This window comes from Cebus imitator, unplaced genomic scaffold, assembly GCF_001604975.1.
Source record: "Cebus imitator isolate Cc_AM_T3 unplaced genomic scaffold, Cebus_imitator-1.0 Scaffold63, whole genome shotgun sequence".
Lineage (NCBI taxonomy): Eukaryota > Metazoa > Chordata > Mammalia > Primates > Cebidae > Cebus > Cebus imitator.
In genome coordinates, this window is record NW_016107378.1 from 1994359 (window position 1) to 2013108 (window position 18750).

The 18750-nt window shown below is 38.7% G+C and overlaps 2 protein-coding genes across 9 annotated transcripts in view; one reads left to right on the forward strand and one right to left on the reverse strand.

Annotated features, from left to right (window-relative positions):
- Window positions 1-8946, reverse strand: part of FTO (FTO alpha-ketoglutarate dependent dioxygenase) — a 412690-nt gene extending 403744 nt beyond the window's left edge. Inside the window, exon 1 of the mRNA XM_017530086.2 lies at window positions 8686-8946. Coding sequence (XP_017385575.1) covers window positions 8686-8799 — 114 coding nt within the window. The 5' untranslated portion in view covers window positions 8800-8946. The remainder of the gene's footprint in view (window positions 1-8685) is intronic.
- The window catches only part of RPGRIP1L (RPGRIP1 like), a 99179-nt gene continuing 89285 nt past the window's right edge, over window positions 8857-18750 (forward strand). For 3 of the 8 annotated variants that reach the window (XM_037739103.1, XM_037739104.1, XM_037739109.1), the window contains exons 1-3: window positions 8857-9112; window positions 14466-14613; window positions 18325-18623. In XM_037739103.1, the coding sequence (XP_037595031.1) occupies window positions 8872-9112; window positions 14466-14613; window positions 18325-18623 (688 nt within the window). In that variant the 5' untranslated portion in view covers window positions 8857-8871. Of the gene's footprint in view, window positions 9350-12208; window positions 12301-14465; window positions 14614-18324; window positions 18624-18750 lie in introns of those variants that run through there. The other 5 variants (XM_037739105.1, XM_017530077.2, XM_037739106.1 and 2 more) reach the window with 4 other exon arrangements.

Consider the following 18750-nt stretch of genomic DNA (forward strand, 5'->3'; position numbering starts at 1 on the left):
AAAAAAAAAAAAAAAAAAAAAACACATGATCTCTACTTTTTTGGAGACTATAATCTACATGTCAAAATTTGTATCACTAAACTCAGCCACAATAAATCTCATTAGCAGCCAAGGATCCAGAATCATAATTATGAAGGGTCACATGTATCATATAGCAGATGCTGGATGCTCTCAACCATTTAATCTTTCTTCACCAGATATTTATTTTTTATTTTTATTTTATTTTATTTTATTTTTGAGACAGAGTTGTTCTGTTGCCAGGCACCAGGCTGGAGTGCGGTGGCGCAATCTTGGCTCACTGCAACTTCTGCCTCCCAGTTTCAAGCAATTCTCCTGCCTCAGCCTCCCAAGTAGCTGGGACTACAGGCGCACACCACCACGCCCAGCTAATTTTTGTATTTTTAGTAGAGACAGGGTTTCACCATGTTGGCCAGGATGGTCTTGATCTCTTGACCTCATGATCCGCCCGGCTCAGCCTCCCAAAGTGTTGGGATTACAGGCACCAGATACTTATTAATGTCTCCTTTGTGGAAGACATCCTGCCAGATACAATGGAGAGATGAAAAAATGAATTAGACACAAATGCTATCTTCAAGGAAGCTACTGTTTGCTCCAAGTGTCTAAGACTTTTTTTAAATGGCTAATTTAGTTTTCAAATACTAGGAGGGTTAGGAAACAGACCTGGAAATAACAGAAAGTAACAAGAATTCACTGTTACTAAGTGGTTTTGTTGGTTAATTTTCAAGTAAGATACAGTATTTAAAGTCGTTTCGAAACTATGATCAAATATACTAACTCTTCTTCTATTTACAGAAGTCAATTGAACCTCCGAACAGTGATGAAAGGCTTACCCATATATTGAAGGAGAGATTATGCAAAAAATAATAATGGATTTGGGGAAGCAGGAAAAAAAAACACAGAGAGTATAATGTGTCAGGTGAGGTTTTCATTTCTCAAGTCCCCTGGTCTTTGGCCGAAAAACCAAAACTGTCCTATATTTAGTCTTCAGTTTAGATAAATTGGTGACATAATCTACAATGCCCCATAAAAAAAAGTAGAGTCCAGAAGAATCTTCTCAGGACCTCAATAAAATGCCAAACTTGAAATATAAAATAAGGTAAAAATATCTAGCGAGTACAAACATAAATAACAAACTTTCTTTTGTTGAGTTATAGTTCTTATTATTTAGAGACAGGGTCTCACTCTGGTGCCCAGGCTGGAGTGCAGTGGCACAATCACAGCTCACTGTAACCTCGAACCCCTGGTCTCAAGTGAGCCTCCTCCACGTCAGCCTCCCAAAGCATTGAGATTACAGATGTGAGCCACTGCATTTGACCAAGTTATTATTTTTGTAACTCAATAAACCTTATCATTTAAAGTTGATAAGACAACTATCCCCAAAAGCAGAAGAGTTTTTAAATCATGTTACTTAAAATAGTAGGTTATATATTCTGGATATTTTCCTTCACTGATAAAAATGTACATTACTTAAACAAAATTATTAAATGTTCTTAGGTATATAGCCATTTCCATAATAAACTTAAATTAGTTCTATTTTTAATAGTTTAAAATATGATATAACCTAAGCCAGCTTAAGAATCTTTGAAGCTAACTTGGAATTCAACATCCATAGCTTTTAATTCCATGACTAATAAAACAGTTTTAATATTTCTGAAAAACCCCTTAAGGAATCCCAGGCCTCATAAGGGTACACCTTTAAATAGATCTTCTAAGAAAGGAATTCCATGACTTCTAGGCCATATTAGAATTTCTTTGCTACCATGTCCTCCCGTGATAAAACTCACCACTCTGCTGTTGGTACTTATTTACCTTCCATGGACAGCCAGCCAGTTCCATGGGACTGTGTCTGCCATCTTTACCCTTGTGCTGAGTACACTACTCGACACTTAATCAGGTTCCTTATCTAAACCACAGAACACAGAAAATGGTTTGAGTGACTATATTCTCAATTTTCTGAAAGGTGGTACAAAACTAGTGCCATTCTGGCTGCATGGAAAATAAGTTAATGAAACCCCAATTGAGAAAATCCACTTGAGAAGACACTCAACATCAGTTTACAGAATAAATGTCCTGAATATAGGCTATAAATCTACTGGGGTCAGATAGGCAGTAGTGAAGGTGGTGGTGATGGTGGTGATGATGATGATGAGACAATGGTGATAATAACAATGTTTATCTTTACCGTAGGCCAGCAATGTTTTATGTGCTATCTCAATCCCTACCACAGCCAAATATCACTCCAATTTGATAGATGAGGAAACGAAGGCTCAGAGAAGTTAAATTGCTTGCTCAAGTAAATGAGGGAGCAGAATTCAATTTCAGGAGTCTGCGTCTAAAGTCCCACACTATACCAGTATGCTGCAACTGAATGGCCAAAACTGGATGACAGCAAAATGCAAAGCACATTTCCTACCTAGAAGGGAAGCCACTATTCAATTCTAGTTAGGAAAATGCATGCCCAGTGTTACCAGATACTCTAGTTTTTCAAGAGAATCAGACACCCAGATCTTTATGTGAAATCCCTCGACTTTTAAATATTAGAAAATAATTCTGAAACAATGTTCAAACATTGGGCCAAATAAAATTTACCTACAGCGAGGATGGATATGCGGATTATAAATATGTGACCTGTAGAGGTACCATCTTTCCTCAAAAATATACATGCCAAAAATGCAAAATCTGAATCTAATCATAAGGAAACACAAGACAAATAAAAATACAGGGCCATTCTACCAAAATATAATACAAGAATGGAACCTGGACCAGGAAAAAGATGCTATAAAATTCATTATGAGGACAATTAGTAAAATTTGAATATGAACTTTGGATTACATAATGGCATTATATCAACATTGACTTTTTCTGAAATTAACAATTGACTGTGTTTATATTTGTATGTAAGAGAATGTCCATGTTCTTAGGAAATACAAACTATTTAGGGGTAAAGGGGACTGATGTCTCCAACTTACTCTGTAATGGTTCATTAAAAAAATAATTGTTTATATGGATATACACGGCAAGAGAGAGAGCAATAAAGTGAACACAGAAAGATGTTAACCTGTGAATCTGGACAGCAAGTCTATGAGAGCTCTAGGTTCTACTCTTGCTCTCTAATAAGTTCTAATCATTTCAAAATAATAAATTATAACATCTGGGAAAGAATGGATAGGGCCAGTCCCACCCCAGCAGAGGACCCCTCAGGCAACCAAACTCAATCAAGGACATGCTACTCTACTCCTGGGACAGTAGCTAGACCCAGTCACACTCGGTCCTCACAGCAACCCACAGAAGCAGCTTTTCTTAACCTCATTTTCTGACTGGAGAAACTGAGGCATGGGGTGTGATTCCCCTATCCCAATAGTAAGGAAATGGTAGATGCCATAGTTCTAACTCAAACCATCAAATACTAATCTGGACTGTTCTACTATTTGCCTTATAAGAAAAGTTCATTTAAAAAATGCATGAATATAGTATAGTACTCTCATACGCTTAACACAAATTAAATAAATGTTAATCGTAGAAAGCTATTTGGTCCAACCTTCTTATTCACCCTCCAGACTTGGAAATAGCATAAAAGTCTATAGCATAAGCAATCACAAAGGAGAAAATACAATCTAAGTTATTTCAAAGAGAAAAGAAAAATAAAAACTAAGTACCCACTATGGGGATGACAAAGTTTAATTTAAAAAGCAAACAAGAAATCTTTGTGACTTTGGAATAAAGATTGCATAGATATGACACAAAAAGCATGAACCATAAGAATAAACATTGATAAACTGGATCTTGATTAAAAACCGTTAAGTAACCTAGACACTTAGGAAGATAATGTTTGCAACACACATAGTAAACAAAGAATTTATACCTAGAAAATAATTCATGAAACTTAATAATAAGAACACAAACAATCCAACAAAAAAAGTGGGCAAAGATTTTAAACAGATACTTCACAAAAGAAGATCTATGCATGTCCAATAAGCACATGAGAAAATGCGTAACATTATTACCCATGAGAGAAATGCAAATCAAACCACAATGAGATACCACTTCTCACCTGGTATGATGGTTACAATAGAAAAGACAGACAATGACAAATGTTGCCAAGGATGTGACAAAATTGTAACTCTCAAAATGGCTGCTGGGGGATGTAAAATGGTGTAGCCACACAAGTAAACAGTTTGTCAGCTTCTTAAAATGTTAAACATAGATTTACCATATGACCAGTAATTCCACTCCTAGGTATCTACTCAAGAGGAATGAAAACATGTCCACACAAAAACTAGTGTGCAAAAGTTCACAGTAGCATTTTTCTTAACAGTCTAAAGGTAGAAACAAATCAAATGTCTATCAACTGGTGAACTGATAAACAAAACATAGTATATCCTGACACTGGAATTCTTTTCTTTCTTTGGAAACAAGAGTCTCACTCTGTCACACAGGCTGGAAAGCAGTGGCATGGTCTGGGCTCTCTGCAACCTCTGCCTCCCGGGTTAGGTGTTTCTCATGCCTCAGCCCTCCAAGTAGCTAGAATTACAGGTGTGGGCCACCACTCCCAGCTAATTTTTGTTTTTTTGTTTTTTTGTTTTTTTTTTCCTTTGAGACGGAGTTTCACTCTTTTTACCCAGGCTGGAGTGCAATGGCGCGATCTCGGCTCACCGCAACCTCCGCCTCCCGGGTTCAGGCAATTCTCCTGCCTCAGCCTCCTGAGTAGCTGGGATTACAGGCACGCGCCACCGTGCCCAGCTAATTTTTTTGTATTTTTAGTAGAGACGGGGTTTCACCATGTTGACCAGGATGGTCTCGATCTCTTGACCTCGTGATCCGCCCGCCTCGGCCTCCCAAAGTGCTGGGATTACAGGCGTGAGCCACCCACCGGCCTGACACTGGAATTCTATCTACTGTGTAATAAAAGGTAACCAAGTATCGATACATGCTACAACATAGATGAACCTCAAAAACGTTATCCTGAGTGAAAGAAGCCAAACGTAAAAGACCACAGATTGTATGAGTCCATCTATACAAAAATGTTCACAAAAGGTAAATCTACAGAAAAGAGCAGATTCGTGGTTCCCTAGGGATGAAGTAGAATTGAGAAATAACTACAAATGATACAAAGTTTTTTCTGGAATGGAAATGTTCTAAAATAAGACTGTGGTGATAGTTACACAACTCTGCAAATATGCTACCAACCATAGAGTTGTACACTTAAAACAGGTGAATTTTATGGTATGTAAATTAAACTTCAATAAAGATTCACAAAAAGAAACATATACAACCTCATTAGTCATCACTGAAATGCAAATTAAATCACAATCAAACATCACTGCACATCTACTAGAATGGCTAAAATTTAAAAGACTTGACAATATCAAGTGTTGCAATGATATGAAACAAGCAGAACTCTCATTTTACATTCCCACCAACAGTTGGTAGGAACATAAAAGGGTGCAGTGCATTTGAATATTGTCCCCCAAAAACTTATGTCCAAATCCAAAAACCTGGCCCGTATGAATGTTACCTTATTTGGAAAAAGTGTCATTGCGAATGTAATTAAGTTGAGGCTCTCAAGGATCTCGAGATCATCCCAGATTTAGGATAGGTCCTAATCCAATGACTGACATTCTTTGAAGAGAAAGAAGAGAGAGATTTGAGCCACAGAAACAGAGAGAAGGCGGCCATGAGAAGATGGAAGCAGAGAATTTATGAAGCGATGCTACCACAAGCCAAGGAACACTAGGGACCACCAGAAGCTGGAAGAAGCAAGGAAGGAGCTTTCCCTAAAGTCCTTCAAAGGGAGTGTGACCCTGTTGACACCTTGATTTCAATGCCTGATCTCCAGACTGTAAGAGAACAAATTTCTGTTGTTTAAAGCCACCAAGTTTGTGGTAACTTGTTGCAGCAGCCATAGGAAACTAAAACAAATGGTCAAATCACTTTGGAAAACTGTTTGGCAATTTATTCATAAGGTTAAACAAAGAACTCCCCTATAACTAAGCAATTCCATTTTGGGGCATTACCCGACAGAAATTTGGGGCATTACCCGACCTAGGAAAGACTCATACATCAATGGTCATAGCAGCTTTTTTCATGAGTCCAAAACCAGAAACAACCCAAATGTCTAGCAACAAGTGCATGAATAAACAACATATGGTATATCCATACAGTGGACCACTAATCCGCAACAAAAAGGAACAAACTATTGATACATACAACAACATGGATTAATCTCAAAAATCATTATGCTGGCCAGGCACAGTGGCTCACGCCTATAATCGCCAGCACATTGGGTAGCAGAGGCGGGAGGACACTTTGAGCCCAGGAATTCCAGACCATGTTCCAGGCAACATAGCAAGACATCATCTCTATTTAAAAGAAAAATCATTACGAGGCATGAAAAAAAGACCCAGAAGTAGATACCGTATGCTTCCATTTATACGCAATCTAGAAAATACAGATGCGTCTACAGACACAAAAAACATATCAGTGGTGGCTTGGGGGCCAAGGTGGAGGGAAAGACTAACCGCAAATTAACAAGAGGGAACAGAAATGTTCGCTATGCCAATTGTGGTGGTTTTTGCAGGTACATAAATTTGTCAAAAGGCATCAAATTGTACACTAAAAATGGTTGCAAATGACTGTATGTAAATTATACCTCAATGAGCTTGATTACAAAAAGAGAAAGTAATTCATGAGTCATTAGACATTTTACATTTAAAACAACTACTTATACTTTGTTCTACCCAATAATATTAAGTAAACAAATTTTAAATGAAAAGCAAATTTTTTAAAGAAAAAAGGAAGACAACTTGCTCTACCAATTCAACATGTTTCACAAGCAGAAAATGGAAAAAGCCTTGAATTTGGAGTTAGAAGACCTGGCTCAGAGCGCTAGTTCCGCCTAGTAACCAAGTAGCCTTGGGAAAGTCACAATTTCTACAAGTCTCAGTTTCCACATCTCTAAAATATGGATGACACTAATAACTACCTCACAGGCAATGGTTATGGTTTCAATCAAGGAAGAGCTCCTTTGGCACGGGGATTCTATTTTAGCCAAAATTATAAGTTCAACACATGGCAAATAATAGGTGCTCAATAAATCTTCACAGAATAAATGAATTACTTTAAAAATAAACCTGAAAGATGAGAAAGACATCATTCACAACACCGTGAGGTGACATTTGTTTCTATGCACTGTGTAAACTAAAGCAGAACTCTTTGGGCTTATCTTTAGCATATTATCCACATCATATCCAGACTCAAGCATGAGTTCAGGTACCTTATGAAATACTGCACTAACTCAGGTCAATAGAGAGAAGATTTTATATTTTAAATCCTTAGGTGCATTGCCCTAAAACAGACTCACTTGTAAGATGAAATTCTATTAAATCAAGACAATTCTATGTCTACGTTATTTAACATTGATATTCATCGCCAATATTTGCTTAACATAGAGTAGGCACCAAATAACATGTGCAAAGGCCCTGTAGCCAGATGAAGTACAGGGAAGAGTAACTTTTAAGTAGGCCGAAGTGACTGGCAGGCAGACAGTAGAGTGTCAAGTCCAATGGGGTTGTGAAAGCAGGTAGGGCCCAGACCATGCAGGATCTTGTAGGCAATGTGAAGTTTTTTCTTTAACCTAAGAGCAACAGAAAGCCATGGAATATTTTTAAACAGGTGGTTGGCAGAGTAAGGACACAGGAAAGGGACATAATTAGATTTTCATTTCAGGAAGATCTTACTCTAGGGTGTGCAGAAGAGAATGGTTGTTGGGGGAGGGAAGAGAAAGTGGAAGAAGAGTTAAGTTAGGGTGTCGAGTGAGTACAGGCCAATCAAGAGACTATTCCAACAGTTCATTAAAAAGATAATAGTAGCTTGATGGAAAAAAATGGACAGATTCCCAATATACATAGATAAATCAACAGGATCTGACTTTGGAAATGAGAGAAAGGAAAACACTCAATTCTTCTGGGCCTCAGTTCTTCACCTGCGAAGCAGGGTGTTGTTTATACTCCATCCGTATATCTACTTTGCTATGACAATGATATGAAATAATTTCAATATTGTGTACCTAACACAGTGCCTGACCCACAATAAATGCTTTTTAAAATCGCTACTGCCATTACCATGGTCATCCCATGGAACGGCAACTACCGGAAACGGACACTAAAGATGGAGAAAAGCAATGTAGTTAAAGATTCATATACACAGCGCTGAAAGGACACAAACTCTATCAGCCGGTGACTGAAACAACTGTTCAAAGAAACACAGCTGGCTGCCGATTTCCACTAAGCCGATCTCAGTCACGATTCAGTCCTCAGAGACCATTATGAGAAAGCACAGCTGGTATGATCACAGTCATCTGAGAGTCCGGTAAACTGAGGCACAGGGATGGCTACAAATTTAACCCAGGAATACGTGCAGAAGAACGACAAGAAAATGGGTGTCTTGCTTCTCATTTTTGAGCCGATCCAACAGGATTCGGCCTGCATCCTGAACAGCACGAATTTGTAACACCCCCTCCAATGTCTCCAGGTCCCTTGCTGACAAGGCCCTGTCACCCCTTAGCTTAACACCGTACATCCGCTCGCCATCAAACCAAGCCCTTCAGGTTCCCTGTTCCTAGCTCCCAGCGCACGAAGAAGCCCAGGCCCCAGGAGCCCAGCATACCTTAGCTTCGCGCTCTCGTTCCTCGGCGGTCTGGGTGCGCTTCATGCTGCCACTAAAGCCGCCTTCGCCAAGCGAGCAACGTAGATCCCTCGCCCTGGACCCCGCCTCCTGCATGTAGTTCTCTCAGCGTCCTGCTCCCGCCTGGAGCCATTCTCCCTCAGAGCTGAGAAAACTACAACTCCCAGGATGGACGGCGGCGACGCCCGCGAGCGCCTCGGGTTTGGGAGCAGGAGAATTTCCCAGGGCCGACAGCTGGGAGAGAGTAGTCCGCTACCCTGCGAGCAGACGGGCTGGAGTCCAAAGAGAACTACATTTCCCAGGAGGCAACGGGGGCCTACCATGTTTTTCCCGTGCTCCTCTCGGCCAGCCGCCCGCCACGCTGTCGGCGCTATAGCAACGGTAGGTAGCTGCAAGGACCAGTGGCGCGGTGAGTACTCGGGGAGGATGAGGGAGGATGGTGATGGGTGGAGGTTGCGGACCCTCCCTATGCAGCGCGGGTCAGGGTCCTAGGGTCCGCTCTGAGGCCTAGAGAAGGCCCTGGAGTTCTGCTCTCGTGAAAGCAGCCCAGCCCGAGACACCTCCACATTCTCAGGCCTGAATCACAGCCCGCCCCTTTATCCCAAGGTTCGGGATCAACTTGAAATGTTATATCCCAGCCATGAAAGTGAGAGTTGATGCTGCTAATTGCCGTCTCTATCCATATTCTGCAAGTAGAAGATCCCTAACACAGTTTGCTCATTTGCCCTGGATTAGGAGTTGGTTGGTGGACCCTAAACCTCCTGAGTGGCCTGTTGTTTGCTTAATTGTATATTAGTTGTTTATCATTTGATTACTTCCATAATTTGCTGGTTTTATAGAGGGGGGGACTTTGTTTGCCATTTTAATCTCAGTGCCTGGTATCCATGTATTCATTCAATAATTTTTTTTCTTTTTCTTTTTTGGCCTTGCAAAATACTGGGATTACAGGTGTGAGCCACCACGCCCAACCAATCATTCAATATATATCAATGTTAGTTACCACCATGTACCAGACACTGTTCCTGAACAGCTGTGAACAAGACTAATACCCGTGTCGAGGTGTTTATACTTTTTTAGTGGAGACAAACAATAATGTTATCTTATAATTTCACATAGAGGCAGTTGATACAAGAGAAACAAGCCAGGCCTGGTGGCATGAACCTGTAGTTCCAGCCACTTGGGAGGCTGAGGTGGGAGGATCACTTGAACCCGTGAATTCGAGGCCAGCCCAGGCAACAGAGCAACACCCTGCCAAAGAAAGAAAGAGAGAGAGAGAAAAGAAAAGAAAAGAAATAAACAGTGAAGAAATCTAAGGAAGACGACTCTAACATAGGATGATCAGGGAAAGTCTGTCTGAGGAAGTGAGCTGAGCTCCAAAGATTGAGGAGCCAGTTAATACAAAGGCCTTGAGCAAGACAAGGGTATAGGGGGTTAAGGAAAGTGAAAGAACAGTGTAGGTGGAACATAGTGAGCAAAGAGGGATAACATGAGATGGTGCTGGAGAGGCATTGCAGTATTGTGCAGGGTTACTCAGTTTCCACATTATTATTAACACTTTGGGCTGGATTTGTTATTCTCCTAAACACTGTTAGATATTTTACGTCATCCCTGGCCTCTACTCACTAGATGCCAGTAGCATCCCCCTTCCTTGTTGTGACAACCAAAAATATCACCAGACACAACTGTTAATACTTCTAACTGCTACCTTAAGTGAGTTAACTAATCTGTGTCTCAGCTTCCTCATTTGTAAAGCAGGAATTGTTTGAGTAACAACCTCACAAGGAAATGGTGAGACACTTCATTAATTCGCATAAGCAGAGCACTTAGAACACTACCTGGCACACAATAAGTATTTAGTGAATGTTAACACCGTCATCATCATCATCATCATCATTATTCTCATTATTTTTAAAGTGACCTTAACTCTGTCATGGAAAACTACTCGTTTTCACACATGGGCTTGTGTGTCAACAGGATCCTAAAAATTGACCTTTTCTGTAGCAGTATTTCCAAAAGAAGTAGATGATCCCCCAAGGATTTGTCTGTTAGCTGTTTATGTAATAGCAAAAAGCAATGAATGGTTCTCCACCGTTTGTGAGTTACAATAAAAGTTGTGAACTGTCTTTAAAAGATATTGCATATATACATATAAAATTCGGTAAATGATCTCTAGGTTCACAGACCCCACAGACCCCATTCATTCATTCAACAGCCATTTGAATGCCTGCTCTCAGAATGTGCCAAGTCCTGTGCTAGCCTCCAAGAATACAGAACTGAACAAGACAATAAAGCTTGCTACTGTCTTGGTCTTCACATTCTAGAACCGATATCCTAGAGCTTAAGAACTCTGCCCTTTAGTGTACCTTCATTCACAGTGTGCCTTTAGCTTACTGGGTAGATTGAAGTGAAAATATAAAATCCTTTTTTTTTTTTTACAAAATAGATATTGTGTGGACCACTCACATCCACATACAAAATAAAGTTGCTGCATTTCTGTAAAGAATAGAAACTATAGGCTGGGCGTGGTGGTTCACACCTGTAATCCCAGCACTTTGGGAGGCCGAGATGAGCGGATCACGAGGTCAGGAGATCAAAACCATCTTGGCCACCATAGTGAAACCCCGTATCTACTAAAAATACAAAAATTAGCTGAGCATGGTGTCGTGGGCCTGTAGTCCCACCTACTCTGGAGGCTGAGGCAGGAGAATTGCTTGAACCTGGGAGGCAGAGGTTGCAGTGAGCCAAGGCCACGCCATTACATTCCAGCCTGGCGATAGAGCGAGACTCCATCTCAAAAAAAATAAAAATACAAAATAATAGAAACTATAAAAATACCAGAATTAGCTAGACAGCCTGTATGTTAAGGTAGTTAAACCTGGGCAGGACCTAAACCCCACAGCAACAAAAGCAGGACCCACAAAAAACAAACCCAGTTGGTAAATTTACTCAACGAAACCTCTTTTACAAAACTTGGAACTGCCCACTCATTTGTGCATCAATTACACAATTAATATTTAAGTAATATTGACATCCCAGCCACATGTGCTCAGTGCTTTTAATTTACTCATCTCATTTACCATTAGAATAACTCTCTGAGATAGGTATTATTTTCTCCATTTTTTAAACTGAGGGACTGAAGAGAAGTTAAGTGGCTTGACCAATTCGTTAATGATAGGGCAACCATTTGAATCAAGTTCCTGACCTGAGTTTTTTGCGAGATACCTGCTTCCTTTTGGAGGCTGGGGAGAGAGAAGAGGTATTTCTTAAATGATAATCTTACCTCATTTCCTAAGCAAATTATACGAAATACACTGTTGAAAGGAACACTATCTCCATAATTGAATGTAGTAGTACTTTTAGAATAGAAGCTTTCATGTTCAGGCAGCACATGTGGACAATAAGATGCCCATTAAAGTTCTAGTCCCTTTTTCATTTTATTTGCTTCATTCCATTGCGTAGTTAATGTAATAACTTGGAAAGAGTTTGCATTTTCTTTTCTCCACAGCTAGGCCATGTCTGGTCCAACTGATGAGACTGCAGGAGACTTGCCTGTGAAAGACATAGGTCTAAACCTCTTTGGAATGGGAGGGTTACAAGGTATGGCCAGCTGTTATTTATTACAGTTATGAACTTTGATCACTGACTTCTTTACTTTTAATTTAAAGTATTTCTGATACTCACAAACCAAATCATTTAAGTAACTATATAGTCCTTGATTGGACTAAACAAAAAGATGGAGGGTTTAGAACACATATGGCATTTTACTACATGCATCCATTATCAACAGCTCATAGAAAATGTACAGTCTCCCCTCTGTTCTGATAAAGAATTAACATAAATCATCTTTTTAAAATTCCTCACATCCGTAGAAACTACATAGAGAGTATCAAGCCTCCAAACTGAATTGCCTGGTTTAAATTACATTCAGTATTAAAACATTTCTTTATGATTAAATTTTATATGGGAGGAAAGGCCATATTTTAAACGTTCTGCCTTTTAAGTAGAATATCTCACATGATAGTGACTTTTGTATCAAATTAATATGGATTAAAAGTTTTCTTTATTCTTTTGTCACTAAGTTGCTGTAGAGCTAAAAAGCACTTTCAAATTGAGAAAGAAAAACACTACTTTAAAGAACAATTTAGAATAAAGAACTGTGTTTATCTTTGTGTGTAGAGTGTATCAGCTATGTTGGCATGCATGTATCAATTATCAACAACTCTTAGAAGATGTAAAATTCCCCTCTATCCTGAATAGGCTAGGGATTTAAGATACATTCCACTCAGGAATCTACATATACTTTTTAGTCAGACCGGTATAAATGGCCACTTGTGAAAACTTCAGAAAAGTGGTCAGAGTATTGTTTATTTAAAAAAATAAAGTTTGGCTACACAGATTTTTTTTTTTTTTTTGAGATGGAGTCTGGCTGTGTTGCCCAGGCTGGAGTGCAGTGGCACAGTCTCCACTCACTGCAACCTCCGCCTCCTGGGTTTAAGCAATTCTCCTGCCTAAGCTCCATCTATAGCTGGGTCTACAGGTGTGTGCCACCAAGCCTGGCAAATTTTTGGCTACACAGATTTTATTGTTAAAAGTAAAAACTGTGTCTCAGCTTTGCTTTAGAGAACATTCAGGGAGCATCAAGTATTAAAATATAAATAAGTTTTAGGTGTACAAAACAATTTATTGGGTTTTGATATTGTATAATTTCAATTCTTGTCTTCAGTAAACTATCACAGGACCTTAGCCTCTATCAGTTTTTTTTTTGTTTGTTTCTATTGGAGAATTGTTGAAAATTGACCTACTTCACAATGGTATGGAAAATACCAAATTTAAACATCTGCAAACAGATACATACACATGCTAAAGAATATAAGCATTCTTAAAAATTATGTCAGGTAGTATATAGAGAAATTAATTGTGAAACTTTTAAATGATAATTTTTAAATTTCAGGGGTGTTTTCTCTTTGGTCTTACAACTTTTATAGTTTGTTTTCTAAAATACCCATAGCTTAGAAAAATGCCTTAATCATATTGTGTTTACCAAATTACTCTTACTCTTGCCTTTGTAAAATAAATTAAAAAATAAATAACTTTCAGATACTCTTTTAGTTGTCACAGCATTCAGCATGTACGTTCAAAAGTCTTTATTGAATCAGAATTCCATCTTATAGTCTTGGGTATTTTTGTTGTTTGTCTGTTTGTTTGTTTTGAGACGGAGTCTTGCCCTATCACCCAGGCTGGAGTGCAATGGCACGATCTCGGCTCACTGCAACCTCCGCCTCCCGGGTTCAAGCAATTCTCCTGCCTCAGCCTCCCAAGTATCTGGGATAACAGGCGTGTACCACCACGCCCAGCTAATTTTTTGTGTCTTTAGTAGAGATGAGGTTTCACCGTGTTGGCCAGGCTGTGACTCCTGACCTCTTTATCCGCCCGCCTCAGCCTCCCATAGTGCTGGGAGTACAGGCCTGAGCCACTGCAGCTGCCCTTACATTCTTTAAGAATGCCTACTTGAATACATTTTTGAATGAAAATTATTGTTCTAAATTCCTAATACTATATGTAATGTATTAATAGCAAATATTTTTATTCTCACCTTAAATAATTGATGTAAACAACACTATAACATTTTCTAAAGCAATCTTAATTGTAGGTCACAAAGGAAAAAAATCTAAGATGAGTGCATCAGAGATTGTATTAATATCAAGAGTTTTTAGAGACTATTTTAAGTAACCCCACAATTAATTATCTTGGCATTTTTGCAGAAATTTCAACAACACGGACAACAATGAAGTCTCGCCAGGCAGTGTCACGTGTCAGTCGTGAAGAACTGGAAGACAGATTTTTGCGTTTGCATGATGAGAACATTTTACTTAAACAGCATGCCCGCAAGCAGGAGGATAAAATTAAAAGGTTACGATAAAAAGCTTTTAGCTTCTCTTCTTGACTCAGTAAAACTTGGAGGGTATGGTATTTTATAAACTTAATTGAAAACCCCACCTTGAATCTTGTTTGGAATAAAGCAGGATGTAAATAAATACAATTTTTAAAAATGGAAAATCTTGCAAACTAGAATAGTAAACGAAAAAGATTGTAAGTGTTTATTATGTCTGAATTTACCATTTAAAAGAGAAAAGCTAATAGCTAAAAGTAACAGGAGTATATCATATCTATAAATAACTTGGTTTAATATTTATAGTTTAATAAGCAAATGGCCAAAGCATTTGTTTTTTAAATGTCTTGATTTTAAAATGAAAGTTTTAAAAAGTAACTAACTATTCTAATTTGTTAGAAGGCATGTTCCCTTAAGATTTGGGGTTTACTAATGAAAACATCGCTTCAGTTTCTGGAACATATTTAACTTTGCTTGGGTTAGACTAGATTCTATATTGATTTCAAAGAATCTCTACTGTTTCTGAAGAAACAGTATTGTCACTTTTGATTTGTGTGTAAAAAATTTTGGCAAAAATGATTTCCTAAGGGTAGATACTCTTTCATTCTTTTTTATTCAGAAATGCTGTGCCTGTCTTCTGAAGGGACAGCATTAAAAACGAAGTATGTTCAGATGTATAACCATGGGCAGGTCTGTATTTATATTTATGTTCCAGGTTCAAAGAAAAGGTGAGACGGCCATTGAAGAATGAAAATAGGATTTTTCTGCTTAGAATCTATCCTAGGGAGGTGGTTCCAGTTCAGCTTCTGCTCTGTGGACTTTGGCAACCCACTGACCTGCTATGTGCAGACCATTTACTTTGAGTTGGGTTTTAAGTCATGATGATGGCTGTTTTCAAGACTTGTGACTGACTTGCCTGATTCCTATTCTGACCAATATCTCACACACACATCAGCCAATCAGAATGAGGCATGTAGTCTACTATGACCACCTAACAGTTTTTTTCTTTATAAGCCTCCATGACCTCGTTAGTAATTTGTCATAGCCAGAAAATAAACACCAATAATGAGCCATGTAGTTTAATGGGAAGAGGACTGAGCAAGGAATCAAGTGGCATTCTTTTATCTGTCTGCCACTAGCTTATGATATGGTCAAGCCATTTAACCTCCTGGAAGTTTATTTTACTTAACTGTGAGAGTAATGATCCAATGAACAGTATGACCCAAAAGCTCTGAATTCCTCTCAATCTCATACCACTAACCGTGACCTAGATACATGGGTAGAACTGTCTTTAAATTTATCCTTAAGAAGTTAAATAGGCCGGGCGTGGTGGCTCATGTTGGTAATCCCAGCACTTTGGGAGGCCCAGGCAGGCAGATCACCTGAGGTCAGGAGTTCAAGACCAGCCTGGCTAACATGGTGAAACCCCGTTTCTACTAAAAATACAAAAAGTTAGCTGGGCATGGTTGCACACTAAGTGAGCCGAGATTGTACCATTGCACTACAGCTTGGGCAACAAGAGCAAAACTGTATCTAAAAAAAAAAGAAAAGAAAAAAAAAAAGAAGTAAATAGTATTATTTTCTATAAATGTAGATTTCATAGGCTACCTTTTTTAAAATTTTATTTATTTATTTATTTATTAAGAGGGAGTTTCACTCTGTCACCCAGGCTAGAGTACAGTGGCTGGATCTTGGCTCACTGCAAACTCCACCTCCTGGGTTCAAGCAACTCTCCTGCCTCAGCCTCTTGAATAGCTGGGATCATAGGCGCCCACCACCATACCTGGCTAACTTTTATATTTTAGTAGAAACAGGGTTTCACCATGTTTGCCAGGCTGGTCTCGAACGAACTCCTGACTTCAGGTGATTTGCCCACCTTGGCCTCCCAAAATGCTGGGATTATAGGCGTGAGCCACCACGTCTAGCCAAAACTACCTTTTGAAGTAAGCACTCAGACTTTGCCAGATCACTTATGACTCATTCATGTGATAAAATAATCAAATCCAACAAATGGAATGTATGGCTATTACTAGACGAACAGATGCAATCATGTTTCTTGACAAAGTTTATTTGAACATCATTTGAAAAATTTAAAGGTACTCTATTGATGTGCTTTTCCTGCCTTAAAAATTAGGGTCATTATTTTCCTCTAGTCATTAACTGCCTTTTTATATTAAATCTGTGTCTTTCTTTTGAATGTAATCTATATCTCTGTGTGAAAGTCTCTCCGTAACAGATAATTCAGATATTTAAGTTGACATCTCATTCTTATGGTGACCCTATTTTTATGCATAGGCCATTGGATGGGGCTTAGGACCCTAAACTCATTAAAGGACCAGGTAGAGAATATGGCCTTGTTGAACTGTGATACCTGGCCAAATTTCCCAGCGATATATCATTCTCGGAATTAGGTGAAAAAGGAACTAATCCATTGATTATTTTACTAGAGTGTTTGCGGTACTCTTGGATCTTGGTTTTTATTATCCTGTATCCTTTATAAAGCATGCTTAATGGATGTGCCTCAAGGGAAGGAGAAAACAATCTTAACTGATTATATTATGCATAGCTCTCCCTGATGCCACATGCTGTAGGCCGAGTAGCCAGAAGTGTAGATAGACATGTATTACTACCGCATTTACAGCGGACTCTGCTTAGGGCAGAAAAAAGGTTGTGCTATGACATCCCAAAGCTATTAAGGATTTTTCTATTTCACTTTTGTTCCCTTAAGTAAAAGCTTCTGTCCATAACCATGCTAAAATAAAGCAAACCCCATTTAAAGAAAAATGAAGTGTGTTTTTATTTTCAATCTCCTGTCTGGGTCTTTATAAAAATAGATTCACTATAAACTAGAATCAGCTATTGAAGATGTGCGACCAATTTTGTAAAGTCTTGAACTTGTGTCTCTCATCAAAGCCACCTTTTCTTTCTTGTCCTGCCAAGATTTTTCCATTCACTGTCAGGCATGTTTTCCGTACGTGTATATTACATCACCTCCATGTGCCCTTTCTGTCTTTTGTTCTGTCTAACCAGTTTTTATCAAAACTTAGAAGAATCAAAGATATAAACTCCTGAGATGTCAAAAGCACAATTTGTGTCTAAATTTAAGGATAGCATTAAAACGACACTTTTGCATCTAATTATTTTTTACCATTGAACACAAGTGTTTCTTGAGCACTAAGCAACATTTATTGGTGCATTTTGGTTTCTTTTGAATTTTTCATTGGGCTTTATATGTGTGCATTTATGCATTCTAACATTTTTATATTTATAGTGTGTCTTAATCCTAGAGAAACTGAAAACAATATATTACCTAAATGCTGCACAGTCTTAACACACTTCTCAAAAGTTTTAACTTACTGTGGATTGCAGATATAACCCACCACATCCACAATCTGTAACTACATTTAAGTGCATACAGCATTCCTATATAAGGTCATGCGTTAAAAATTGCATTTCAGGAACATATGGAGTAAATATGTGTCCTCTCTTTACTAACCTTAAATGATAAGCCTTAGGAAACTGTTATTTGTCAGTGCTATAAAGCAGATTGTTGCCCAGTGGTTTCAATTATCATCAAAGGATTCTTCACAGGCAGTAATAGTTACATCAAAACCTGAAATTTATTATTCAGGTTCTGCACTGAAGTCTTCACAGTGATTATGTTCCTTTCAACAGAATGCATTTTATGCTGACTTCTCACATTCCTTTTCATCTTTTTATTATTTCCCCAGAATGGCCACCAAGTTAATACGGCTAGTTAATGACAAGAAAAGATATGAGCGGGTTGGTGGCGGCCCCAAGCGGCTGGGACGAGATGTGGAAATGGAAGAAATGATTGAGCAGCTGCAAGAGAAAGTCCATGAGCTTGAAAGACAAAATGAAGCCCTCAAACACAGACTAATTTCAGCCAAACAGCAACTTCAAATCCAGGGTTACAGGCAAACTCCATACAATAATGTACAATCTCGCATTAACACTGGGCGTAGAAAAGCAAATGAAAATGCAGGCTTTCAGGAATGCCCCAGGAAAGGTAAAACAAAGCTTATATTAATTCTAAACCGAAGTCTTATGAGACTATTTAACGCGCAAAAAAAAACCCCACAAAGTTTTACTTCTATACTGTTGGTGCTCTTAAGTGTCTTTAGGAAGAGAAAAAT